Genomic DNA, 26,813 nt, shown 5'->3' on the forward strand with positions numbered 1-26,813 from the left:
GTGTGTATATATATAACCAATCAAGAGGCAGAAGCACAGCCAACCAACCCAGCACACCAGCCCCCACCACCAGTATTTATAGAGAGAGGGCAGCTCCGATCACACACTGCTTGCACTGGCATGAAGCCGAAAGCACCAGCCTGAGGATGGTGAGTGAGACCTCGCTGAAACGTCACCAAGATGCTCTTAATCTTACACGGGAAAAGACCCAAACACACCTGAAAATACCTAAATATACCTGTACCCATGAAATATATATATATATATATATATATATATATATATATATATATATATATATATATACATATATATATATATATATACACACACACACACACACACACACACACACACACACACACACATATATATATATATATATATATATATATACAGTATTTATATACACACAGAACCTCAGAAAACATATATTTATATATATATATATATATATATATATATATATATATATATATATATATATATATATATACATATATATATATATATACAACAATATATATATATACAGTAAATAAATCTATATATATAAATAAACATATATATATATATATATATATATATATATATATATATATATATATTCTTAAGTTTTTGGTACTCATGCATGGTATTCAGCTTTGTTCGGTATTTCACGTCATTATAGTTGTGCTTTTAAAGTTGTAGCAATGTTTCTGCAGAATCTCATCTGCCATCAAGCAGAACACAGCAAACTCCAAGACCAATAAACACAGACCAAGACTCCCAACCAATCAGGATGAAGAAAAAACCATTCTGGCACAGCAGTAGGCTAGCCCCAAATTTAAAACTGAAACAACTGTAAAAGTCTGACTCACAGACGAACACAATACAGAAGCCTGATGATGGCAGATGAGATTTTGCCGAAATGTTGCTATAACTTTAAAAGCACAACTATAATGACGTGGGAAAATACCCGAACAAAGCTGAATACCACACACACACACACACACACACACACACACACACAGACAGAGAGAGAGAGAGAGAGAGACAGAGACAGAGACAGAGACAGAGAGAGGGGTGGTGGTAATTTTTTTACCTGCATATGTATTAAATGTTAAATTAATTTGATCACTTTTCTCTCTTTTTTTTGCATGCTCTTTTTTCTTTTTTGTTGTGTTAGGGTTGAATGTGTGCTTCTGTTTTGTTTTGTGTTTGTTTTTCTGTTTTGTATTTTACTGTTTATGATAAAACAATAAATAATATATTTTCTAAAACAACAGTTGGTCAAGGGTCAGGTCCTTTATTTAAAAGCAAACCCTATGTGAAAACATCACCTCTTGGCTTTGCACAAGGGAACTAAGCTTCACTCTTTGCTCTCAGGTCAAACAGTCAAGAGCTGAAGATTCCCTGTTAAATATACACAATTGTTTAAAAGTTGCTATTTTCAGAAACAGCATCGCTTCTGCCTTTGACCCACCCTTCTTCAGAGGCTTCTTTTACACAATATCAGTCCCAAAGGAAACATCCAAGCAATGTCATGATATTCCCATTTCCCAAATATTCTGTGTCTTGCACCTTGCCTAGATACTTAATGGTTTTCAGCACAAACATTCAAAATTAAATTTGTAGCAGAGCGCTGCCTTCATTTGGTTTCAATTTTCTGTCGAGAAGTTTGTCCAGCAGCCTTGAAAATATGCTGAGCATTGTGAAAAAATAAACTGAAGCTTGATGTTTTATGGAGATTCTTAATTCTCCAGGTCATGGTTGTCTCAAAGGTGCTTTTGTAAAAAGCAACTGGACTTTGTTGATACTTTTCCCCCTTGGTAAAAGTTTTGTTTCTTTGTTCTGAATTGAAGTAGCTTCTTAGATGACAAATGAAATGCTTTCAAGAAAAAAAAAAAACCAAGAAAATTCAGTTGCCTTTTGGAAAAGTACCTTTGGGATAAACTCCTTGGTTTTCTAATTCGATTCTGTCTTTCTTTCCCTTCCATGTAAAGAAACTTTGTACATAATAAGCTAGCACATCAAAGCTAGGTTTTGTGAAATCCACTCTACAATCCCGAGTTATTAACTGCAGCAATCTTTTTAAATAGAGGAAATAACGAACTCCAGATCTGGTCCAGGTTCCTACCACTTACACATTCATAATTCACATTTTGAATGCAAAAGCCAATATATTCTTTTTTGCAGCAAAATGGCTGATGCTGCCTGAGCACAGATGTCATTGTGAGCTGCATCCCACCTATTATATTAAGTCCAAAAAAAAGAGAGAGCTACATGATGGAGAGGATGAAGATCGTGTTAACCTGTTGCTAGAAACAGCAGAATGAAATCCATTTCAGTCGCAGTCTCCACTACCAATTAATAGGACATGGTGTCTAATTCTTGATGTTGACTGATGAAGCAAAAAAACTGGAAAGTAGCATTACAGGTCAATAGAAGCACAGTATGATGCTTGAAATGACGGGAATCTTCCCTAGAGTGGATATATTAATCAGAGAATGCTAACATCTTCTGCTTCAAATGGTAATCTTCCAGTAAGATAGGGACAAACATATTCCAAAATCTTCAAGGAATTATTGTTATTTTAAGAAAGAAAAAAGAAAGGAAGGAAGAAAGAAAGAAAGAAAGAAAGAAAGAAAGAAAGAAAGAAAGAAAGAAAGAAAGAAAGAAAGAGAAAGGAAAGAAAGAGAAAGAAAAAGAAAGAAGGAAAGAAAGAAAGAAAGAGAAAAAGAAAGGAAGGAAGAAAGAAAGAAGGAAAGAGGGAGAGAGGGGGAGAGAGAAAAGAAAAACAGGAAGAAAGGAAGGAAAGAAAAAGAAAAAGAAAGAAAAGATGCATGATATTAATGTTTTGTTTCAAAAATACAGCGCAGTCAGATACAAACAGCTGCTGGATGGAAACCGAAGGAACCTCAGCAAAGCAGAGAGGAAAAAAAGCTCTCTTTAAAATAAATTGTCCCCTGGCTCCAACTGTATTTCAAAGCAGAGAATCTTAGTGTTCTTGAAGATCTATTTTGAGATACAACTCACTATCAGGGAGCATCAGTCAGCAGACCCCAGTGCAAACCAAAGAAAGCTTGCTTAAAAAGGTAGAAGTTCGCTGATTTGGTGTCTGCTTTAAGGCCAGACTGTCTGGATCAGAAATAGGCCTTGGCAGTTCGGCGTGATTTTGGCAGGACTCTGGGTTGGGAAGGAAAGAGGCTCAGCCCAGGAAGAAGATATGCCTGCTCTATAGCAGATAGCAAAGAAAAGACAATGACAGGATAGTGATTTCCCTGGAGATGAATGAGGATGTATGGGCCCTGAATTAAAGGCAGACAGAGAGGCCCTCATTAGACCGAGTCTGGAGTTCAAATGCAGATAGAAGTTCAGCAGAATCTTTAGAGTGATTCCAAAGTATCTTCTTCGACACATAGTTAGGCAATTCAAAATCTGCATGTTTTTCTGCCATTCTATTACTACATACAGGTTGCCCTCAACTTACCTCTGTTTGCTTAATGACCATTTTCAAAGATATAATGGCACTGAAAAAAAGTGACTTATGACCATTTTTCAGACTTAAGACCGATGTAGCATCCTCATGGTCACTGATTTACATTCGGATATCTGACCACTGACTCACATTTATGATAGATGCAGTGCCCCTGGATCATGGAGAAACGTTTAATGAAAAGGACGACCAGGGGTGACATGATAGCAGTGTTCCGGTATCTGAGGGTCTGCCCTAAAGAAGAGGGAGTCCAGCTATTCTCCAAAGCTCCTGAGGGCAGGATATGAGAAGCAATCGATGGAAACTAATCAAGGAGAGAAGCAACTTAGAACTAAGGAGAAATTTTCCTGACAGTTAGAACTAATAATCATTGGAACAACTTGCCTCTAGAAGTTGTAAAGGCTCCAACGCTGGAAGTTCTAAAGAAGAGATTGGATAACCATTTGTCTGAAATGCTATATGGTTTCCTGCCTAAGCAGGGGGTTGGACTAGAAGACCTCCAAGGTCCCTTCCAAGTCTGTTATTCCATTCCATCCCATCCCACCACACCCTACCCCACTCCACTCCACTCCACTCCACTCCACCCCATTCCATTCCATTCCATTCTATTCTTCATTCCAATATTCCATTCCACTCTATTCTACTCTATTCCACTCTATTCTATTCTATTCTATTCTATTCTATTCTATTCTATTCTATTCTATTCTATCCTATTGCATTGCATTGCATTGCATTGCATTACACTGCATTGCATTGCATTGCGTTGCGTTCCGTTCCATTCCATTCCATTCCATTCCATTCCATTCCATTCCATTCCATTCTATTCTATTCTATTCTATTCTATTCTATTCTATTCTATTCTATTCTATTCTATTCCATTCCATTCCATTCTATTCATGTGATCCCCTTTTGCAACCTTCTGAGAAGCAGAGTCACTGGGGAAGCCAGATTCACTTAACGCAAGTAACTTAACAAAGCGCACTTAACAACTGTGGCAGTGATTCACTTAGCAAATGTGGCAAGGAAATTCATAAAATGGGGCAAAACCAATTTCTCACTTAGCAAAATAATGGTGAGGTCAACTGTGGTCATACATTGAGGACTACCAACAATCTTTCCTATCTGTAGTGGTCTTAAAGAAGAAAATGTTGACCATTTGCCTGCAGTAAGAAATGAAAAAACCTGCGGCAAGTATCTTTATATCATTGTGTTTCACCAGGTACAACTCAGATGTGTCCGTAAGAGACAAATGCAAATTAAAGGCTAGAGCTGATCATATTACCATTTTATAGTTATGGAACAAGGCTCACTGTAAGCCCATGTTCTCTGGCTGGAATGTTGTTTTTTGTCTCAGAAAGGAGATTTGCTACCTTTCAACATCAAGATATCTGACTTCCCTTCAACTATTCCTTACTACATCAGCATAATTTAAGAGCGGAAACAACTATGTTGCTGATGCTGTTTTTGAACCACACTTCAAAAAAAAGGCTGCATTCCTAGAGGAAACGGAGCCGTTTCCTAAATAAATCACACAGAAGCTCATGCAGGGAACAAAATCTCATTCGGGATTTTCAAAATCCTTTGAGATTTTTCAAAATCATTAGAGACTCTGTAGCCAATCAGAATGGCAATTATTATACCCAGATTGGCTGTGTAGCCAATCAGAATGAGGATTAAAGAATTAAAGTTGAAGTCAAAGTTGAGAATTAGAGAACTAAAGTTGAGGATGCAGCAAATGAAGAGGTATAGTGAACTTTGTAAGGACAAAAAGGAAATTCATTTTTCAGGACTTTTAGAATTCATCACCGCAAACGCTAAAGGCTAATTTAAGAGAATAAGGTCAGCATCATCTTACAAGAGTATATAGACTAGATGTTTTAATATGAGGTTGTTAACATCATTTTGAACACAATGCCAAAAAAATAAATAAAAATAAAGCAGCTAGAACTTTGCTACCCATTGTAAAATAGTGGTCATCTGTTAAATTAAGCACCAATGTCCTGTTTAACGTACTGTATATGAGCTTTGAGTTACTTTAATATGAAAATAAGACTGAAGACAAAAATTCCAAGAGGTTGGAGATATAAATGTAAGTACTGCCACATCCATTTGAGTTGCGTTAAAACTGGAACATCTATTTACAAATAGTAAGGAATCTGATTTTAAAAAAGGTTTTTGGTGGGTCCCCCCCCAAATGGCCCTATTGATAAGTGTGTAAGCTTAACAAACAAATGATAGACTAGAAGTCAATCCTAAATTGCATTAACAGGGGGACACAATGAAGATCAAGTGAGGTACTAATACCACTCTATAAAGCCTTAATAAGGCCAGACCTATAATACTGCATCCGGTTTTTGTCACCATACTATAAAAAATATGTTGAGACTCTAGAAAAAATGCAGAGAAGAGCAACCAAGATGATTAGGGGACTGGAGACTAAAACATACGATGAACGGTTGCAGAAGAACTGGGCATGGCTAGTCTAGTGAAGAGAAGGACCAGGGAAGGTAGGATAGCAGTCTTCCAATATTTGAAGGGCTGCCACAGAGAGGAAGGGGTCAAGCTATTTTCTAAAGCACCTGAAGGCCAGACAAGGAATAATGGATGGAAACTGAACCAGGAGAGATTTAACCTGGAAATAAGGAGAAATTGTCTGACAGTGAGAACAATCAACCAATGGAACAGAAGTTGCCTTCGGGAGTTGTGGGAGCTTCATCACTTGAGACTTTCAAGAAGAGGTTGTCAGAAATGGTGTATGGTCTCCTGCTTGGGCGTGTGTGTATGTTTGGACTAGATGACCTACAAGATCCACCCCCAACTCTGTTAATCTGTGAATTTCTCTGGCTGAGAAAATGCTAAACCATGAGTAACCTAAGACAAAAGCCAAGAGACTACTGAAATATTTTTTCTTTGCGTTATGCAGTGGATCACAGTGCCCTAGTAATTTAGATAAATGTGCCTTGGCTAATATTCCCAGCATTTGTTTGATGATCTCATGGCTCGATCTGCAAATTGCAGCTTCAAAAATGATTTTTTTAACGTGCGAGGGGCAAGGGACACTTCTTAATGACGTTACCAAATAATCTTAGGAAAGTACAATAAAAATCCTTCTTTAGTGCATTTTAGCGATTCTAAGATTGTGCCCTGCCCTCGAATAAAATTGAGGGAAGTAGAAATATTAACCGTGCACTCACCCTAATATTAGAATGGATCTGGAGGCATATTCTACCCATATCTTTTTAGTTATCTTTCCTTCAGGCACTCATATTGGTACCTAAGCTTCCAAAATATTGAATGATATATGATCACAAAGGGAAGCATGGATTACAACTGTTATTTTGAATCCCCAATGCTAAGATGAGGAGTGAAGGATAATATGGACGCGCTCTTGTAGAATAACATCTCATCTAACAGGAAGACATATAATACAGATTGATACTGTTGATAAAGATTTTATAGTCAATTGCAGAAGACCTCAGCCATTGTACTTCTCAAACTCTTATGATAATACAGATAGTCCTCAACTTACAATGGTTCATTTAGTGACAATTCAAAGTTACAACAGCACTGGAAAAAAGTGACTTACGACTTTTTCACGCTTACAACCGTTGGTCACACAATTCAAATTCAGACATTGGGTTAACTGACTCATATTTATGACGACTGCCATATCCCTGGGTTACATGATCACCTTTCCTGACAAGCAAAGTCAGAGGGGAGGCCCAATTCACTTAACAACGGTGGCAAGAAAGGTTGTACAATGGAACAAAGCTCACTTAACAATTGTCTCGCGCAGCAACAGGAATTTTGGGCTCACTCGTGGCCATAAGTGAAGGACTACCTGTATTTGAAGAAACATTGCATAAGCCTGCATTTCATCCCAATCAAACTCTCTGGGACCGATTTGTGCAGGCTAAGAACCCAGATCTTCATTTGCATCAACTAAACCAAGGGTCTTCAAGCTTGGCAAGTTTTAAGACTTGTGGACTTCAACTCCCAGAATCCCTGAGCTAACATGACTGGAGAAGGAATTCTGAGAGTTGAAGTCCACACATCTTAAAGCTGTCAAGTTTGAAGACCCCTGAACTAAACCACAGACTGACCTACCGGTTGCCAATATCAAAGGTAGAATTTTGTACTCCTGCTCTCCCCAAAGACTGCAGCTGTCTTGCTAACTGAAGGGTGCACGCAACTGCGTTCATGGGGATTGCCTCTGCATCGCAAGAACAACAGCATCTTAAATAACGTCTCTAAAATCCAACCCACAAAAGATGCTGGGTGAAAGTGCAGGTGAGTTTCAGCTCACCTGCCGGGATGACTTAGGACACGAATTTCCCTTAGTTACCAAGTATTGACCTGCAGACATTTTTCCCCCACCAAAACTTCAAATGATTTATCAAAAATTCTATTTTGTCCCCCCCACTGAGGTAGATGTCAATTTGGAGGAAAACAAAACACAACAGAGGAAGAGAGGGGGGGGATTAGTGGTGGTAACCAGTGGTGGGATTCAGCCAGTTTGCACCAGTTCGGGAGAACCTGTTGTTAACTTTCTGAGCAGTTTGGTGAACTGGTTGTTGGAAGAAATCATTAGGGCAGAGAACCGGTTGTTAAATTATTTGAATCTCACACTGGTGGTAACCCATGCCTTCTAATCTCTCAAACAGGGAAATCAAATGGGGACCTCTTCAAGTTGATTAGTGCCCGTTGGCCTTAAAACTACTCCCTTGCTTGGATATGCCAAGCCTAGTCTGAGTTAAGTTAGTAGTTAGACTAAGTTACAAAGGCTTCTTGGATTGCATGCCAGCCTTTAGTTCACTTCAGCACTCCTGGAGGACACAGAGAGTAGAGGCTGCTGGGGGCTGCGACGAATTGCATTTCTCGAAGGCGACAGGCTTTCCAAGGTAGTCAATGCACAAGGCGCTTCGTGTCCGCATTCCTTCTCCACAGGTTTGGGAACAGGGGGACCATGGTCCCATCTGCCAGATTGGGCAAGGAAGACCACTGCATGGTTTGATGTCCTCGGGCTTGAGGGCCTGGTCACAGGTGGAGGAAGGTTGGCCTTCCACATCCAGACATTCTACGGTTCGTCTTTGCCAACCTGAGCTACAGGACTTGGAGCACTCTGACCAGTCCCCCAGAACCCATTGCGAGGTCAGCAAGGGCTTGATCATGTTGGCCAGGCTTTTCTCCTTGATCTTCTGCTTGCTGAATTGGAGGTCCTTGGGGATAAAAAAGGTGTATTTCACCTTTGGTGGGGGGAATCCCCTGGGGAGGAACATCTCACTGGAAACGGTTAACACCTGAACCACAATAGATTCAGGGAGTTTCTGGTAACTCTGGAGGCGTTCCAGAGTGGTCAGGGAGCCGCTGTACCTCAGGACAGTCCCCTTCACAAAAATGTCTTGTTCCATAGCTGAGACGGTGAAGTTTCCATTCAGGAGGTATTTGCCATCCAAGGTCTGCAGAGCTAAATAATTTCCGTCATGCCTTACTCCTCGTCGGCTGTGTTGCTTGATGTCAATGCTGGTTGCCCCCGCTGGAATGGTGACAACGTCATTGTAGCCAAACCTATAGAGATGAGAGAAATGGGTGTTAATTTCAACTAGACAACAGTGTGAACAAACATCTACTAAAGAACAACCTGTATTGCTCCATGACCAAAAGCATCCTTCTTCCCCTGTATTTTCTCTTTGCTATTGCAAGAGGCTGAAATGCTTTAAATTGCAACTGACCTTGAGATCTCCGAAGACTTAAGAATTAAGGAACAGTAATGAAAATTTCCTAAGCTTGCACTACACCATTAAATTCCAGGAATCTCAATGGGGTAAAATGAAACCATTCTCATTCATCCTATTCTGCTGTATTATTTGAGCGCTTTTTTTGCATTGAGGGTGACTCTTTGCCTTTAAAAGGGGCTACCGGTCCCAAAAATATTCAGGACATACAAATGGTGGAGTCAAAATAAAATGCAAAATGGACATCAATTACATATAAAATACAGTTAATTAAACATGGATACTCTTTTTTCTTTTCTTCTTTTCATGACCCTGTAAATCCCTTTTATTGAGGAGGAGTTGGTGCGACTGGAGCCGAGCATTTTCGAGCTGCGTACCTTTCATGATGCCTGTGTGGAGTTTGCAGCAGATATTTTCTTCTTGTGCCCTGATAGAGAAACATCTGCTGCTGCCTAGGATTGAGCTGTCAACCTCCTGATATGAGGCAAGTGTCTGTACCTCTAGGCCACTATAAATATGAACGGTTAATCCTAGTTATTTATTTTTTCCCCACCTTTTTTATATTAGCATTGAAATTGCAAAAACAATTTGGAGAAGGTCACATTCTGCTGTAGGAAGGATTTCTGGACTCTGGACACTGGAAGATTTTTGGATTTCTGGATTTTTGCATGTGCGTTCATAAAACTCCATACTCAGCTCTAAATGGGCACTGTGTATTCTTCACCAAGCTTTGCAAAACCTTTGTGGCGTTCTCTTACTTGGATTTGTTGAGTGAGTCGGATATTCTTCTACAAGTTGAGCCGTCCCCACCACAAACTCCACATTTGTCCAGTTTCTTGGAAGACCCGATAATATGATCACAACCAGCCTTGATGCATTGTCCATGCACACACACAGAGAGTGTATCAGGTGCACATGTTGTCCCGTCAATTACCTGATATAAAAGGAAAGGAAGAATAAAATGAAATCAATCCACCCATTTATCACTCTTTAGTGTATTTCTAATGGCTTGAAAGACATTCCTTGAAATATATTTCTTACAGATATCTTTAGAATATATCTAAAGATATCTGTAGAAATATGGAGCAAAGCTATTGGTTTCAATTGTGGTCAGTTCTTGTTTTACTAATAATAGTTTCTTTATGTTTCCACTTTTCCATCAATTGATGGATATTTTCATTTACATTTCACACATATTCATTCTTTTGGTTATTACTACTTGTGATCTGCATGTTTTTGGAAAGTGTTTTTTAATATTGTGTCAACAATAGTGCATTATAGGCCCAGCATGCATGATCTCTATATAACTCTGTACATCTTCTGCTACAAAATTCTGAAACATGGGTTTTAGGCACGTGTGGATACATTCAGATGCATTTGGTAAATGTGTGCAAATGTGGCAGATGGATGTAATAATTCTGATGGATGGGGTTTTCATCTATGTCTCAAACTATATAGAGATTTTTCTCCCAATTTTATAGGAAACATAGTTTTTCTTCCCAACTAGGAGAACATAGTTTTACTAGCCGGATACCCATGCTTTGCTATGAAACCATGTGGTTGGGCTTAGTTTTTGAGGAGGAAAATAAAGAAAAGAAATTCTGCCTCTGCCAACCAGCATCCATTGGTATTTATTTGGCTAGTGTCCAGTCAGTGTGTGAGAGAGTTGAGGTCTGTTTGGAAACTGAAACAGTATTTACTGTGTGAACAAGAAGGAGACAGCAAGGAGCCTGGGCATGGCTTAGCTCAATTGTTTTGTACTAAAGCTGGTTGCTGCTCTCAAATGGAAACTCCTCTCCTCTGCTTGTATTTTACACTTGGAACATATTTCTTTTCAGATGAGAATGGGGAGTAGAACTCCTTAGAATCAGAGCATGTTAATAATAATAATGTATGCAATACTAATGCTCTGATGGTCATTTCAAAAAACCCTTTCTTACTGAGCACCTAGAAGCCAAGAGGAACATACGTGCCAAACTTCAAGTTTATAGGCTTTACGGTTCTGGAGGTTTTGTGATGATGTGTGAGTGGTATTTCACTTTTATATATATAGATTGGTGCCATAGGGAAATTTGGAAAACGTTTAGTAGGCAAGACGTTTTGAAATCTGTAAAAATGATGGATACATGAGCAGAATTCTTACTTACTTTGGTCTCAAAGACTTTGAATTCATTCCCTCTTTTAGCCCGGCAGACTAATTTGCAACGGTCTCGAGGAGATACTCCAGCATACATGGGGACCCATTCTAGAAAATTACCATTCAAGTCGGTGAAGTTGTATCTGTCATATTTCTCACATTGTTGCTCTCGAAAGCTTTTGTCTACAATGGAAACGAAAGGGACCCAGGTGAACGTGGATATACACACAACGAAATCCCGTTTTCAACGTTTCATTTTCAGGCCAGTCATTTGTAAAACTTTTGATCTCCCTTCTCTGACCTGAAAGTAATGCAGGAACCTGATTGACATCCAGCAACACCTGTTGAGTCTATCCTAACTTTGCTTCCACTAAATGTAATTTGTATTTACCTGGGAATACATCTATCTGACATTTAAGCTCCAAAACAACTAATTCTACTGCGTAGATATGCAGCCTGCCTTACCTCATGTCCCCCCATGGGCTATGCTGAGTGAGCAGCTCTTGGCATACCGCCGGGAGTCCTCATGTTTTGACTGTAATGGAGCATCCCATCCTGGTTGTAACTTATGATAGTCATGAAGTTGGTCGGTCATGTGACTGAGCCAATTTTACAACCTTTTTTTTTTTTTGCAGTGGTCGTTAGGTTGTTAAGCAAACATCACAACCATCAAACAAATCAATGTTTTTGCTATGGGTGCAGACAGAAAACAGGTCGTGAATTCCGATTCTCAGCAAAGCCATTGTAAAATGCGGTCATGTAACTGTGAGATGCTGTAAATCAGGGTCTCCAACCTTGGCAACTTTAAGCGGGAGGACTTCAACTCCCAGAATTCCCCAGCTGGGGAATTCTGGGAGTTGAAGTCCTCCGGCTTAAAGTTGCCAAGGTTGGAGACCCCTGATGTAAATGGCCATAAAACATGCTGAATTAACACAACCTTAATGGAGGCATAGGCACCACAAACAGAGGGGGTAAAAATTCAGACAACTCTAGCAGATATCCAGTTACCAAGTTATTGCTTTGTTTCTGCCCAAGCCATTTTTGAATAGAATACAAATAGAATAGAATGAATGAGCTGGAAGGGACCTTGGAGGTCTTCTAGTCCAGCCCCCTGCTCAAGTAGGAGAACCTATACTATTTCAGATGCGACTGTCCAGTTCTCCTCTTAAAAACCTCCAGTGATGGAGCTCCCACGATTTCTGAAGGCAAGCTGATCCACTGGTTAATTGTTCTCACTTTTAGAAGTTTCTGTGGTGACCCGGAGTGTAACACAAACGTAACAAAATCCAAAACGTAAGTAAATGTCCTTTAATGCCTCCAACTTGGCCCCACTGTTCAACAATACTCAGTTGGAGATAAAACTTAGTCAAAAATAGTCTTCAAAAGAAAGCAATACTGTCTGAACTTAATGAGAAGATAGAGGTGAAATAAAAAACCCAAAACAAGCTACAGTGAAGGAAATTCCACAACGGACCAGGATAAGTAATTACCAACTTCAAGGAGATAACAAGGCACAAAATGTTGGAAGGACGCCAACCAAGATAACTTCAGCCTAAAATAAAACATGCTTTACTTCTAGCAACGCTGTGTTTTAACCGTCTCTATAATATACTATTCTCCCCAGCTGCAACCAATGAGGGGAATCCTGGCCTCTTCCTCTCTCATAAGCCAGGTTGTTTCCTTCTCCATCCTCGTTGCGTGTCCTAGGATGAAGAGGGGATGGCCCTGGTTCTTCCTCTGACTGCCCAGCCGGCCTCTGCCCTTCCCTAGCCTCCTCCATAATCTCCAGAGCCACACCTCCACTCCCTGTTGGCTGTTCCTCTTTTCCCTCAGAGTCCGACTCTAATAAGGGCATGACAGTTTCTCCTTAATTCCAGGTTGCTTCTCTCTTTGATTAGTTTCTGACCATTGTTTCTTGTCCTGCCCTCTGGTGCTTTGGAGAATAATTTGATCCCCTCTTTTCTGTGGCAGCCCTTCAAATGCTAGAATATTGTTATCATGTCACCCCTGGTCCTTCTTTTTTTTTTAGACTAGCCAAACCCAAACCCTGCAGCCATTTTTTCATATGGTTTAATCTCTAGGTCTTTGATCCTCTTAGTCACTCTTCTTTGAACTTTTTCCAAAGTCTCAACATCTTTTTTGTAATATGGTGACCAAAATTGGTTGCAGCATTCCAGGTGTGGTCTTACTAGGGTTTTATAAAGCGGTACTACTCCTTCACGTGACCTTGATTCTATGCCTCTGTTTATACAACCCATTTTAATACACTTGATAGCAAACATTGCTGCAAAAGGGCAAAGTTACCAGTTGGGGAGCATTCCTCAGTGTTGCAAGACTCATATTGGACTCTTTGTCCCTCACAGTATTTGCCCGCATTTTGGGGCACTGGGCTGTCACAGTCTCTGTAAGAGAAATGGACCCCTCCTCCACATGTCCTGGAACATGGCCCCCACGAGCTCCACGGCCCCCAGTTTCCATCCACAGCAAGCTGCAAGACACAAATGGTTGGATTATGGTTCATTTGAGAAGTCACTGAGAGACATGTCTTCTGTCCTGGAAAGATATTAAAGCAACAGGGAAAACAGCCTTATCCCATCTACCCTCTGGTGAAGGAGCAGTAAAATGCTCTGCTTCACTCCAACTATTGTGGTGGCTGTCTTAGAAAAAGAGAGAGAAGGACTCATCTTTGGTACCTGGAAGGAGATGGAAGTCTCCAAGAGATACTTTTCTCTGCTTTGAATGAAGAGCCAGTTTGGTCTAGTGTTGAAGGTATGAGACTAGAAACCAAGAACTGTGAGTTCTAGTCCCACCTTAGACCTGAATGCCAGCAGGATAACTTTGGGCCAATTATCAGGACATTGTGAGTTCTAATCCCACCTTATGAATGCCAGCCAGATGACTTTAGAGCAATCATTAAGACATTGTGAGTTCTAGTCCTGCTTTAGGCATGAAAGCCAATTGGTTGACTTTTGGACAGTCCCACTCTCTCAGCCCAACCCACCTCACACGGTTACTGTTGTAGGGAAAATAGGAAGAAGGAGTATTAGGTATGTTCCAGTGGTGGGATTCAAATTTTTTTTTTACTACAGTTTCTGTGGGTGTGGCTTGGTGGGTATGGCAGGGGAAGGTTACTATAAAATCTCCAGTCAGAGGTGGTATTTGCTGGTTCTCTGAACTGCTCAAAATTTCCGCTACCAGTTCTCCAGAACTGGTCAGAACCTGCTGAATACCATCTCTGGTATATTCGCAGCCTTGAGTTATTACAAAAGTAATAAAAGTCAGATATAAACAAAGGAGATAAAGAAAGAAAAAGATCTTTGTAGTAATTGGAAACCATTCTAATCCTAACCAGTCAGCCAAAGATTAATAGGTATAGTTTTCCTCTGTCCTTTCATGTTTATATTCTGTCATTTATTACACAGAGCTTTGAAAGTTTTGAATATCTCCTCTTTGCTGGTTCTTCACATCTGATTTTACCCCATTATAGATGTTTTTATTCAACAAGGTCCCAACCAAACCAACATTATCATTGTTCTTCATGTGCTATTTCTACCTTATTAGAGATAGGTGGTCCCCATTATATCTCACTTTAAGATTACCTTGGGCATCACTGTATCCTGTGCCACACAGTGACTCTCCAAACACATTTTCCCTGGCCCACAGGGTGTCCCATCAGCCCAGGGCAAGCTACCGTTTTTGGTGTGGCAAAGTTGCTCTCCAGTTTCCAACTTGCACCAAAGCTGGGAGCAGACGTCTTCTTGGGTGGCATTTGGGCAGTGTTGGAAGTCTTTGCCAAATATTTGCTGACACTGCTGGTCTAAGTTATACAGAGGTATTTGGCCTGGGAGGTCAGTCGGGAGGGTGATAGGTTGGGCCGGTTCATCAAGCAGACAGTTACCTGTTGAAAGAGAAAAAGTAGAAAGATAGTCTCAAAGAATGTATTGTCCTTACAGCCAAATTTCCACAAGGCTCTTAAAAAAGTCCATAAAGCAGAAATTGGTTGTAGCCAATTGTGTCTTGATCTTTCTGCTCTAAAACAAACAAACAAATAAATACCCATCCATCTATCCATCCATCCATCCATCCATCCATCCATCCATCCATGAGCGGCTGTCACAAAGAAGAGTGGGTCAACTTATTTTCCAAAGCATCAGAGGGCAGGACAGGAAGCAATGGATGGAAACTAATCAAGGAGAGAAGCAACCTGGAATGAAGGAGAATTTCCTAACAGTGAAGACCATTAACCAGTGGAACTACTTCAGAAGTTGTGGGTGCTTCATCACTGGAGGTTTTTAAGAAGAGACTGGATAATCACTTGTTTGAAATGATATAGAGCCTCTTCAGTGGTGGGACTTAAATGATTTCATTACCAGTTCTGTGGGTGTGGCTTGGTGAGCGTGGCTTAGTGGGTGTGACAGGAAAAGGATACTGCAAAATCCCATTCCCTCCCCACTCCACTAACCTGCTTTCCAGTTCCATTCTCCTGTGCAGGGCAAGCAAAGAAGACCCAGCCAATCAGCTGGGACTCGGGAGGCAGAGAAGAGATGGAGGTGGGGCCAGTCAGAGGTGGGATTTGCCAGTGCTCCAAACTACTCAAAATTTCCACTACAGGTTCTCAGTGATTGGATTCAAATAATTTAACAACTCTGCCCTAATGATTTCTTCCAACAACCAGTTCACCAAACTGCTCAGAAAGTGAACAACCGGTTCTCCGGAAGTTGTGCGAACTGGATGAATCCCACCAGTGCTAGTTCTCCAGAACTGGTCAGAACCTGCTAAATGCCACCTCTGAGTGCCTTACTTGAGCAGAAGACCTCAAAGTCTCTCCCAGATCTGTTTTGATTCTGATCCATCCATTTATCTCAAGGAGCCTTCAATCTGATGTAAAGTATTGTAACATATTTTATCAGGATAGCAGAACCATAACAAAGATCCCCCCATTTTAAAGAGTTTATGAATTAAGTTTCCAAAAGTTCTGCACCTTGGTTCCCTTGTTTGAGTGCTCATTTTTTGAGAAGTAAGTTGCATAGAAGCTTAGAATGTTTAAAAGTAGATTTTTATGAAACTTTGCAGCAGAAGAAAATAATATAATTAAAAGACAGTCGGTATCAATTTGCGTTGGAAACAGGTGTTATCTGTTAAGTGTTCTTTGAAATGAACTTTGAATTGTTCTAATGAAATGAACATTGAATTGGCATCAATTTATGTTAGATACAGCAAAATCTGTAAAGTGTTGTTTGAAATGAAGGTAACAAATGACTAAGTTTTTGATCAGTGCTATTTCTCCAAAAACACATTTAATTTATTGAAGGCTTAAAGCGATCAGCTATGCTCATACAAAACCGACTTACAAAAATACAGTCCAGCTTGGCATGCATCATCAATGCAGATTTGGTTCCAAAAATGGCGCTTTGAAACCTGATTCAGTTTGCAAAGGGACAAACATTGTCAAACAAGCTCAGCATGATTATTTATATACTAGCTCGATACCCGTGCTTTGCTACAAAACTATGTGGTCGGGCTTAGTTTTTGGGGAGGAAACTAAGGGGGAAAAAGTCTGCCTCTGCCTATCAGCATCCTCTGGCTAGCGTCCTGTCAGTGTTTGAGAGAGTTGAGGGCTGTTTGGGTACTGAAACAGGATTTGCTGTGTGAGCAAGAAGGAGACAGCAAGGAGTCTGGGCGTGGCTTAGCTCAACTATTTTGTACTAAAGCTGGTTGCTGCTCTGAAATGGAAACTCCTCTCCTCTGCTTGTGTTTTGCATTTGGAAGAGATTTCTTTTCAGGTGGGGAGGGGGAGTAGAACTCCTTAGCATCAGAGTATGTTAATAATAATATACAAAATACTAATGCTCTGATGGTCATTTAGAAAAATCCTTTCTTAGTGAGCATCTAGAAGCCAAGAGGAACATACGTGCCTAATTTCAAGTTTGTAAGCTTTACGGTTCTGGAGATTTTGTGATGACTCGTGAGTGGTATTTCACTTTTATATATATATATAGAAGATATACAAGGATAAGTACCGTGTCCTCCATCCAGGAATTCTGTGATATACATGGCACTGCAGGGGGACCAAGGCAGAGTCTTGTTTAGGTGAACAAACAACGGAGCCATCATGTGATGCTTTCCTAATGTCCCAAAGAGCCTTTCGCAGCTCTTGGAGTCATCATGAGGCATGCTGAGCACGTGCCCTGCAAAGAAAGAGAAAGAGGTGATTAGAACACAGAACAACTGGGTTGGAAGGAACTTCTAGTCCAACCCCTTACTCAAAGAGGAGACCCTGTTCCATTCCAGACAAATGGCTGTCCAATTTCTTTCTTGAAAGAGAAGGAGTACCCATAACTTCTGAAGGCACAGATTCCATTGATCAATTGCTCTCAAAATCAGGAAATTTCTCCTAGGTTCTTCTTCTTCGTTGTCTTTTTAATGTTCTTCCACCCATTATTTCTTGTCCTGCTCCCAGGTGTTCTGGACAATAGCTCAACCCACTCTTCTTTGTGATAGCCCTTTAAATACTGGAAGACTGCTATCATATCACCATTAGCCCTTCTCTTTGTTAGACTAGACATAAATAGTTCCATCAATCGTTCCCCATACAGTTTATCTTCCAGATTCCTTATCATCTTTGCTGCTCTTCTCTGTACTCTTTCCAGGGTCTCTCTCTCTCTCATCATCTTTTTCTGACGCAGGATTCAGATACTAATAATGTACTTCTCTAAACTAGACCTTCCAAGCAAGAATGGGCACCTGAAACATGCAGTCATATCTTTCTGGCATCAAACTGCCATTATAATAAAAGCTATCTGTGTTTTATATTTATGTTGGTTTTGAAACACAGAGGCAGCTGTTTTCCTGGAAAATTGTAAATCATGATGTTGGAGCTACAACACATATATTCTCTTCGGAATATAGATAACTAGGACTATATAGCCCTGTCTGATTTTTTTGAATATATATATATATATATATATATATATATATATATATATAGACACAAAGTTTAATGTTATTTTGGAATATTATGTCATTTTGGTGCCAACGGGTTCTCCACATTTCATCATAGAAAGCCATTTAACCTATCATCTTTTAGAAGAGAATATTTATAGCTTAGGGCTGAATGGTGGAGTCTTTGATTCTCTCTGAGCTTGGTGGTTTAGTTGGGTAATGAAATGTCTGCAAGAAAACCATCAAGCTCAGAGAGCACCAAGGATTCCACAGTTCAGCCCTGAGCTACAAATCTTTTCTTCTAAAAGATGGTACTTGCATTGATCAATGCATCAATGCAATTGATGATATTACCCAGTTGAGTAATGAAATGTCTGCAAGAAAACCCGCTAGCTCAGAGAGTGGCAACAACCCCACCCATCATCCTTTCTTTAACGGCCAATCTTGAGAATGCAACCTACAATATGTAGGGCTAGCTTTTCTACAAGGTAGATGTTGGTTCTGGTACAATGGCAGACTGCCCATCAAGATAGGCATGGCAGCTACCTAGTTCATGGGCCAAGGTGTAGGCTGCTTGGAGACCCTCATCTTCTATCACAGAACAGCTTTTATTTGGGTCACACATGGTGCCAGTCTCAGCCACTCCAAGGGTTCTGCAGGTTTGATGTCCACAGAAATCCTGTGATTGAGAAAGATAAGATGGAAATGATATGAATGTTGAGTTTCAAAGGAACCATCCTCCATTCTTCTACCAGACCACCTTCAAGGTGTCCCTCAGAGGAAACCAGCCAACCTTCACCTAAGTACCTGTCTTGTCAGCAGGATTGCGGTGTCATAGTGTTCTGGGTGACGATCACTTGGAGGGTTGAAGAACTGTTGCCAATTACAGAAGTTCCTCAGCATCAGACCACCATTGTCAGATACTTCTGGTCCATCCTTTTCATCTACCACTACCAAGACCTTCACCACCACCAGGTTGATAGAATTCTTCAGGCTGGGGTGCTTGTAGATTTGAGCAGCCACAGACATTAAGGTGAGGATATGATTCTGAAAAACCCACCAAAGATATGGAATTAACCAAGAGGTATTTCCAAGAAATAGAACTATAAGGTTATTATTTCCTTCAAGAATTTTCCCATTGGAGTTTCTTTTGCACTGCATGTGACACATTGCAGTGCTTAGAAAGCATTTGATGAGCCGTATGGTAGAACAGTCTTTCTCAACTTTGGCCACTTGGAAGATAGGTGGACTTCAACTCCCAGAATTCCTAGCCAGTCCTGCTGGCTGGGGAATTCTGAGAGTTCATCTATCTTCCAGTGGCCAAAATTGAGAATCACTGCAGAAGAGTAACTGCTCCGTGGAGATCTCATAACAAACACCTCCCAATTCTGGGAAAAGTAGGAGGCAATAAAAGCATTGTAGAAAGTTAGCACCTACCCCTCTCCTAGAATGAAATTTTTTGAGAAATATTAAAAAGGCAGAATATTATATTTCCCTGGGTGAGAAATGGAGAAACATGCTTTTGGAAAGCAGCCCCCACCTTTCTTAATAGCCTTCAGCAGATGTCAGCACTTAAGAAATAAAGAGATAACTCACTCTATTCATAAACAAATACCCTCACCCAAGATCCAACAAGGATAGGATTAGCCGTCAGCCACAATAAGAATTGCCCAAAGCCCCTTCATTGCATTATCTCAGTTGCACCACCCACAGCCATTCAAACTTCAATCAAACTTAGCCCAGACAAACTCCTAGGATTTGTTCATGGCCCCAATGGCAGTCTGACAACAGTCAATAGAATATATGTTCTTGCACAGGAACAGGAAGCTCAAGTGCAAAGCCCAAAAGTAAGTATAAAGACCACCCATTCTCAATTCCATTTTGTCAGCTGCCCAGAACCACAAACCCATGTGGTTCTGCTTCATCAATGAACCTTCAGTCCAATCAGCCTCCACGTTTCCAGTGTCTTTCTCCCGGCTTGAAACAGAACCAAATGGATATTTCTTCCAACAATATATACATTTTTTCTTGCTAATTCTGGTTGCCTCAGTGCTTGTTTTCAGCACAATTTGCTGCCAACACAACAAAGTTTAAATGGTGCTTTGTATAGAGAACCAATCTATCCTTTCATAACCACCAAGACTGCAAAACAAAACGGAGGAGAGACTTATATCTCTGGTTGATGTCTTGGCCAGTTGCCCGCTCTCTAATTAATTTCATAAGGCAATCATGATGAAATCACATTTAATTAAGGCTATAATCCCTAAATCAGTTTCACTACACTGAGAAAAAAAACCTCCCTAGCTTCATTTCCCAGGCTATGTTGGTAGCGCACACACAACCCTGCCATGCCCCCAACATCTCACAGACAAAGCTGTTTGTATTACAGCTTGAAAACCTATTATATAGCACTAAGCTCAAGCAGAAGTGATTGAAAGAAAAATCAGTAACAACAATCCAAATAAATAATGTTAGGAAACTGGACCCATGTGCGCCTTGAGTGAAGCAAATGTCGCACTGTCGGGTTATAATACCCATGTTGACCTGTTCATATTTTGTTTTGTTTTAACAACCCTTCTGCCGTCAGAGTATAATTATGAAATATAATCTTGTTTCCAAAGAGTTCCATTGTTCTTGCTGATAGCCCAGCAATTGAACATCCTTAATCATGCACACATATTGTTACAGATAGTGTCCCTTTTATCAGTAAATTGGATTAACCCATGCTAATTCCAGCCATTGCAGGTTTTATACTTGTACTGCAGAGCACCTAATAATCCAATAATAAGACCACACTTTTGCATCCAGTTATAATAATAAAAGATGTTGAGGCTCTATAAAGAGTGCAGAGAAGAGCAACCGAGATGATTAAGGGACTGGAGGTTAAAACATAAGAAGAACGGTTACAGGAACTGGACATGGCTAGTCTAGTGATGAGAAGGACCAGGGGAGACATGATAGCAGTCTTCCAATATTTGAGGGGCTGCCACAGAGAGGAAGGGGTCAAGCTGTTTTCCAAAGCACCTGAAGGCCAGACAAGGAATAATGGATGGAAACTGAACAAGGAGAGATTCAACCTGGAAATAAGGAGAAAGGTTCTGACAGTGAGAGCAATCAACGAATGGAACAGTTTGGCCTTCAGAAGTTGTGGGAGCACCATCACTTGAGACTTTCAAGAAGAGACTGGACTGCCCTCTGTCAGAAATGGTGTAGGATCTGCTTGGGTGGGGGGTTGGACTAGATGACCTACAAAGTCCCTTCCAACTCTATTACTCTGTATCCTTGGTTAGAATTAAGCAAATCCTGGATATTGTAGGTCTCCAGAGAACCGATCTACCAAATCAAATCAGCAACGGACTTCAGACAGCTTATTTGTGACAATCGCCAAAGCTTCTTACAGAGAACGCTATAAAAAGCACTGAATTGAGCACAGTGTGTGGGAGTCACATGACATGATGTTCTTGTGAATGGAACACATTTTTGCCCAGGATATTTGCGTGAGCTCTCAAGGGTTTACATCACTGAACCTTCTGTTTGGGTGAAGAAGATGGAAGTGAGATGACTTCATAGGTCAGACACTTCAGCTATGTATAAGGTTGATGTTAACATCTTATCAGTGAGTCAGAATTCCAGCTTGGCTTGGCACGAACTCATGAGACAAAAATGCAATTGGTTACACAACAGATAAAAATATTGAGAAACAGCAAGCAACCACTTTATTCTCTGGCACCATTTGTCCTTGAGATTTTTAGTGCCTCGGACACGTCATCATTTCTTAAATTAAGCTGCACAACTGAGATTTAAGGGCAACTTAAAAAAAAAAGTCTCCTCTGCTAATTGTTCGACCTTTAACCTATTAAAGCCAAATAGCCCATCTGGTAGATTAACCAAACAATGTAATTGCTTTTCTTTTTTTTATAGATGAACTAGTATTTCTTTGTTTGCTGAAAATGGGTTGTAATTATATATATATATATATATATATATATATATATATATATATATATATATATATATATATATATATATATATATATAATAAAAATGCATTGCTGCGTTGAGCCCCATAAAAGATGGAAATATTCTGATCAGAGGGTAAACAGACAATCTTGTCATCTGAATAGTGAAAAAGACAATGCACTTCCCTGATTGACCACACACAAACTGAAGAAAAGCAGCAAAAGTAGAACTTTATACAGGGTAGTAACAGTTGATCGGTTCTTGGATAACAATAGCTATAGTACGTAGACTTATACATCTCTTCACAGTGCTTTACAGCCTACTCTAAGAAGTTTACAGAGTCAGCATACTTCCCCCAACAATCTGGGTCCTCATTTTACTGACCTCGGAAGGATGGAAGGCTAAGTCACTGCCAAATTTCAGGCATCTGGTAGTCAGCAGAAGTAGCCTACAGTACTGCGTTCTAACCATTGTGCCACCATGGCTCTTTAATAATGTTATTAGAACATAACACTGCATTCTAATCATTCTTGGTTGACAGCAGCCAGTACCCAAACCACATGAAATATTTTAGGGAGAGAGAAAGAAAAGAAAGCATGCATCCCTGATGGATTTGGGGAAAGAAAAATATAGATCCAAACCAGATGCCTTTTTTTGGTTTGGTTTTAAGGCAACTCAACTCGGAAAAAGCATTCTGGGCAAGCCAAACCATGACATAGGAAGTAGCTTTATGAGTTTGTGATCTAATAATTGGGCTTTAAAAAAAAAAACTTTTATGACTGATGGTGCTCACTGTTTTACTGAAAACCACAGTTGTTCTCAAAATTGGTCCCCAAAGTGTCTTTATATGAGTACAGGTGTTAAATTTAGCGTTGGTATGAAACACCATCTGGTTTGGATCTGTATTTTTCTTTCCCCAAATACTCCAGAGATGGATGCTTTCTTCTCTCTCTCTCTCTCTCTCTCCCTCTCCCTTCCTCCCCACTTTCAAACATTTCATATGGTTTGGGTACTGGCTGCCATCAACCAAGAATGATTAGAATGCAATGTTACATTCTAATAACGTTATTGAAGAGCCATGGTGGCACAATGGTTAGAATACAGTACTGCAGGTTTGCCGTAGAGAGTTGGCTACAGTGAGTTGGCTATGATGAGTTGTCCCGAGGCAGACAGCCTGCTGGTACTAAGGGAAGTGTCTGCAGTCTGTGCAATCACAACTCAATCTGCATTTGACTTGCATAGCAAAGTACCTTCCCAAGTCTAATGAAAAGAAGGACTAGGGGTGATATGGATACCAGTGTTCCAATATTTGAGGGGCTCCTACAAAGAGGAGAGGTTCAAACTATTTTCCAAAACACCAAAAGGCAAGACAAGAAGCAATGGATGGAAACTAACCAAGAAGAGAAAGCAATCTAGAACTAAGGAGAAATTTCCTAACTATGAGAGCCATCATCCAATGGATCAGCTTGCCTTTAAGATGCTCCATCACTGGAGGCTTTCAAAAAGAGACTGGAAAACCATTTTATCTGGTGTCCTACTCAAGCAGGGGATCGGACTAAAAGACCTCCAAGGTCCCTTCCAACTCTATTATTCTATGAAACACTGTATTTCTATGACTTACTTACCGTTACCACCATTTTCTAAGTTTGCACAATATATTGAGCTATAAATTAACCATGATTTGATGCAACATAGTTTGCTAAAATGTGTCTGGCCAGATAATGGTTTAGCTTCTATATGAAGAAATCCCGAAATAAAGGACTGAAACACTTCTTCAGAGAAAGGATAAGAATCTTCATAGTCAACAAAATGGCAATTTTATCTTCTTTGACCATACTTCTATCCAGGCTAGCCAATGGGAGCCAAGTCAGCAAGCTATTTTTTTTTTTTCACTTAAAAGGAAGTTAATGTCACCCCCCCCCATACTTCCTGATCTCCTTGTCGGGCTGAAAATGACCTAATTTCTCAGCCTTTACTGGTGCTACAGATGAAATGGAGGAAGATGGAAAGGACATAAAGAAAGAAAGAAAGAAAGAAAGAAAGAAAGAAAGAAAGAAAGAAAGAAAGAAAGAAAGAAAGAAAGAAAGAAAGAAAGAAAGAAAGAAAGAAAGAAAGGAAAAGAAAAGAAAAGAAAAGAACTTAACTTCTACTTGAAAACAGTTGAGAATCCACCCTTGTTTGATGTCTCATCTGACATTCTCTTATACCAGTTTTTCATGCTATTTTGCCAGCAAAATAAAATCGACCTCACATTGAGAAAACCAGGTTTGCTCTGGAGTAAACAATGATATTTGATAAAGAACCCCATTTGCACAGCAATAGCATGAAAATCCTCATGGATGTCTTTGCAGTCATTAATGGGTTCAATTAGAGACCCAGATTTAAAATCTGTGACCTTCTGCCCAAAGAATTTGATTCAGCACTGAGCCAAGAAACCTTTCCAACTTTCTTCAATTACCCTTGTACTCATTTAGATCCTAGACCATCACTGACAGCTCTTTTAAAAAAAGGCAACAATAAAAAGCTAGATCACTTTCTCAGAACACATTCTCCTTTTCCCCTATTTGCGTGCATTATCTTCTTTGACCTAGACTTCTAATCAAATTAAAAATAGTCTCCTCGTTAGATATCAGAGGGAATAAAAGCAACGAAAAAAGTCTACTGACTCAGTTCCACCTAAATGCTGAGATTCTGCACAATTTATAATTTCCTGACTACAGTCATATCCTTGGCATGCGCTTGGACCACACGATAAACAGAGTGGGAATAATTCACTTGGCACTTCTGCATGGCAAACATAGAGCTTGCTTGATGACAAACCCCTGAGATATTCTGTATAAGTACACATGTGGTTTTCTGCATAGTGATATGGTGCATATTTTGCATGCACCAAGCAAGAGAAGCAAATGGTAGTATCTCCAGTGAACAGACAATTAATAGAGCTGGTAAAAGCTCTATCTCAGGTATATTAGAGCTACTCAGTCACATTGGGGACAGAGATGTACAACATTACAACTTAAAGATCCACACAGTGGCTGTTTTTTTTTTAGCATTTAAGAAGCAAGCCAACTGTTCTCTATGGGTGATATATAAATTAGATAGATAATAGATAATTGATAGATGATGCATTGATAGATGATAGATGACAGATAGATGATAGATAATAGATGATAAATGATAGTAGATGATAGCTAGTTACTGTAGCTGCTAGCTAGATAATAGATAGATGATAGTTGATTGGTAAGTGATCGATAGATGATAGTTGACTGATAGATAATAGATGATAGATAGGTAATGGATAGATGATGAATGATAGATGATAGATAGACAATCGATAGATAATAGATTATAGATAATGAGTAGATGAATTAGATGATAGATGATTGATACAGCAGATGATTGATAGATAATAATGATAGATAATTGATAGATGATAGATAATAGATAGAAGATGAATGATAAATGATATATGATTGATAGATGATAGACAGGTAATGGAGAGATGATAAGTGATAGAGAGAGAGAGAGAGAGAGGGAGAAAGAAAGTTTGGAAACTTCTGGGCTTTTTGTTGAAAATGGGAAAAATGAATTAGTAATGTCTGGGTTTACTGATTAAAACTAACTGAATATTGGAAGTATTCACCCTTGGAAGTATTCATTAAAATAACTTTAATGAGGGAAGAGAGTAGATAAGTTTATAAGTACAGAAAGGAAGATCGGAAATAACTTGTTTATTTATCTTATCTTTTTTTCTTTTTGTAATCATTTTCCTTCAAGCTCTTGGCTGACACTTTTTTTCTTTACTCTTCCTTTATATTATTGCCTGCTTATCTTTTATCTCCATGAAAATCTCTAATAAAAATGATAAAGAATGAATAAAAGTGCAACATATGTCCAGGGGAAAGACATATTTTCAACAGCTGCACCAGCTAGGCATATTAAGATCTTCCTGTGTATACTGTTTAAATGTAATATATTGGGGAAAAAAGATACTACTGGTTCGTTTGCAAGAGCACAATGAAGATGCTTTAAGCAAACCACCTGGGCACGCGAAGTAAGCCACAGGAAGTCGTGGAATCTCTGTGTGAATGGTTTATGATCATTATGGTTCCTAGTCAGCTGGAGCTGGGAAGTAGCCAGACCACAGATGCTCACACTAGCTGGACTAGAACAGCAGCCCCGAGACGATCCTTGCTTGCTGTTAATATCATTCGATTTCTTCTGAGGTCACTTGTCTTGGGCAAGGGTGGTGAAGAAAAACAGGCAGCCTGTCAGTGGTGGGATTCAATTTTTTTTTAATCTACTAGTTCTGTGGGTGTGGCTTGGTGGGCGTGGCTTGGTAGGCATGGCAGGGGAAGGATACTGCAAAATCCCCATTTCCTCCCCACCCCACTAACCTGCTTTCCAGCTCCGTTCTCCTGTGCAGGGCAACCAAAGAAGACCCAGCCAATCAGCTGGGACTCAAGGGGAGGCAGAGAATAGATGGGGGCAGGTGGTATTTGCCAGTCAGAGGTGGTATTTGCCGGTTCTCCGAACTACTCAAAATTTCCACTACCAGGTC

At 39.9% G+C, this 26,813-nt stretch overlaps 1 protein-coding gene across 1 annotated transcript in view; it reads right to left on the minus strand.

The window, feature by feature from the left end:
* Nucleotides 1-6,914: 6,914 nt before the first annotated feature.
* The window catches only part of ADAMTS8 (ADAM metallopeptidase with thrombospondin type 1 motif 8), a 31,832-nt gene continuing 11,933 nt past the window's right edge, over nucleotides 6,915-26,813 (minus strand). Inside the window, exons 2-9 of the mRNA XM_026709164.2 lie at nucleotides 19,100-19,339; nucleotides 18,839-18,971; nucleotides 17,371-17,538; nucleotides 14,950-15,248; nucleotides 13,655-13,838; nucleotides 11,361-11,533; nucleotides 9,972-10,147; nucleotides 6,915-9,046 (exon numbers count right to left, since the gene is read on the minus strand). Coding sequence (XP_026564949.1) covers nucleotides 8,296-9,046; nucleotides 9,972-10,147; nucleotides 11,361-11,533; nucleotides 13,655-13,838; nucleotides 14,950-15,248; nucleotides 17,371-17,538; nucleotides 18,839-18,971; nucleotides 19,100-19,339 — 2,124 coding nt within the window. The 3' untranslated portion in view covers nucleotides 6,915-8,295. The remainder of the gene's footprint in view (nucleotides 9,047-9,971; nucleotides 10,148-11,360; nucleotides 11,534-13,654; nucleotides 13,839-14,949; nucleotides 15,249-17,370; nucleotides 17,539-18,838; nucleotides 18,972-19,099; nucleotides 19,340-26,813) is intronic.

The sequence above is a fragment of the Pseudonaja textilis genome, chromosome 9, assembly GCF_049901715.1.
Source record: "Pseudonaja textilis isolate UNSWEBS1 chromosome 9, rPseTex1.2, whole genome shotgun sequence".
Taxonomy (NCBI): Eukaryota; Metazoa; Chordata; class Lepidosauria; order Squamata; family Elapidae; genus Pseudonaja; species Pseudonaja textilis.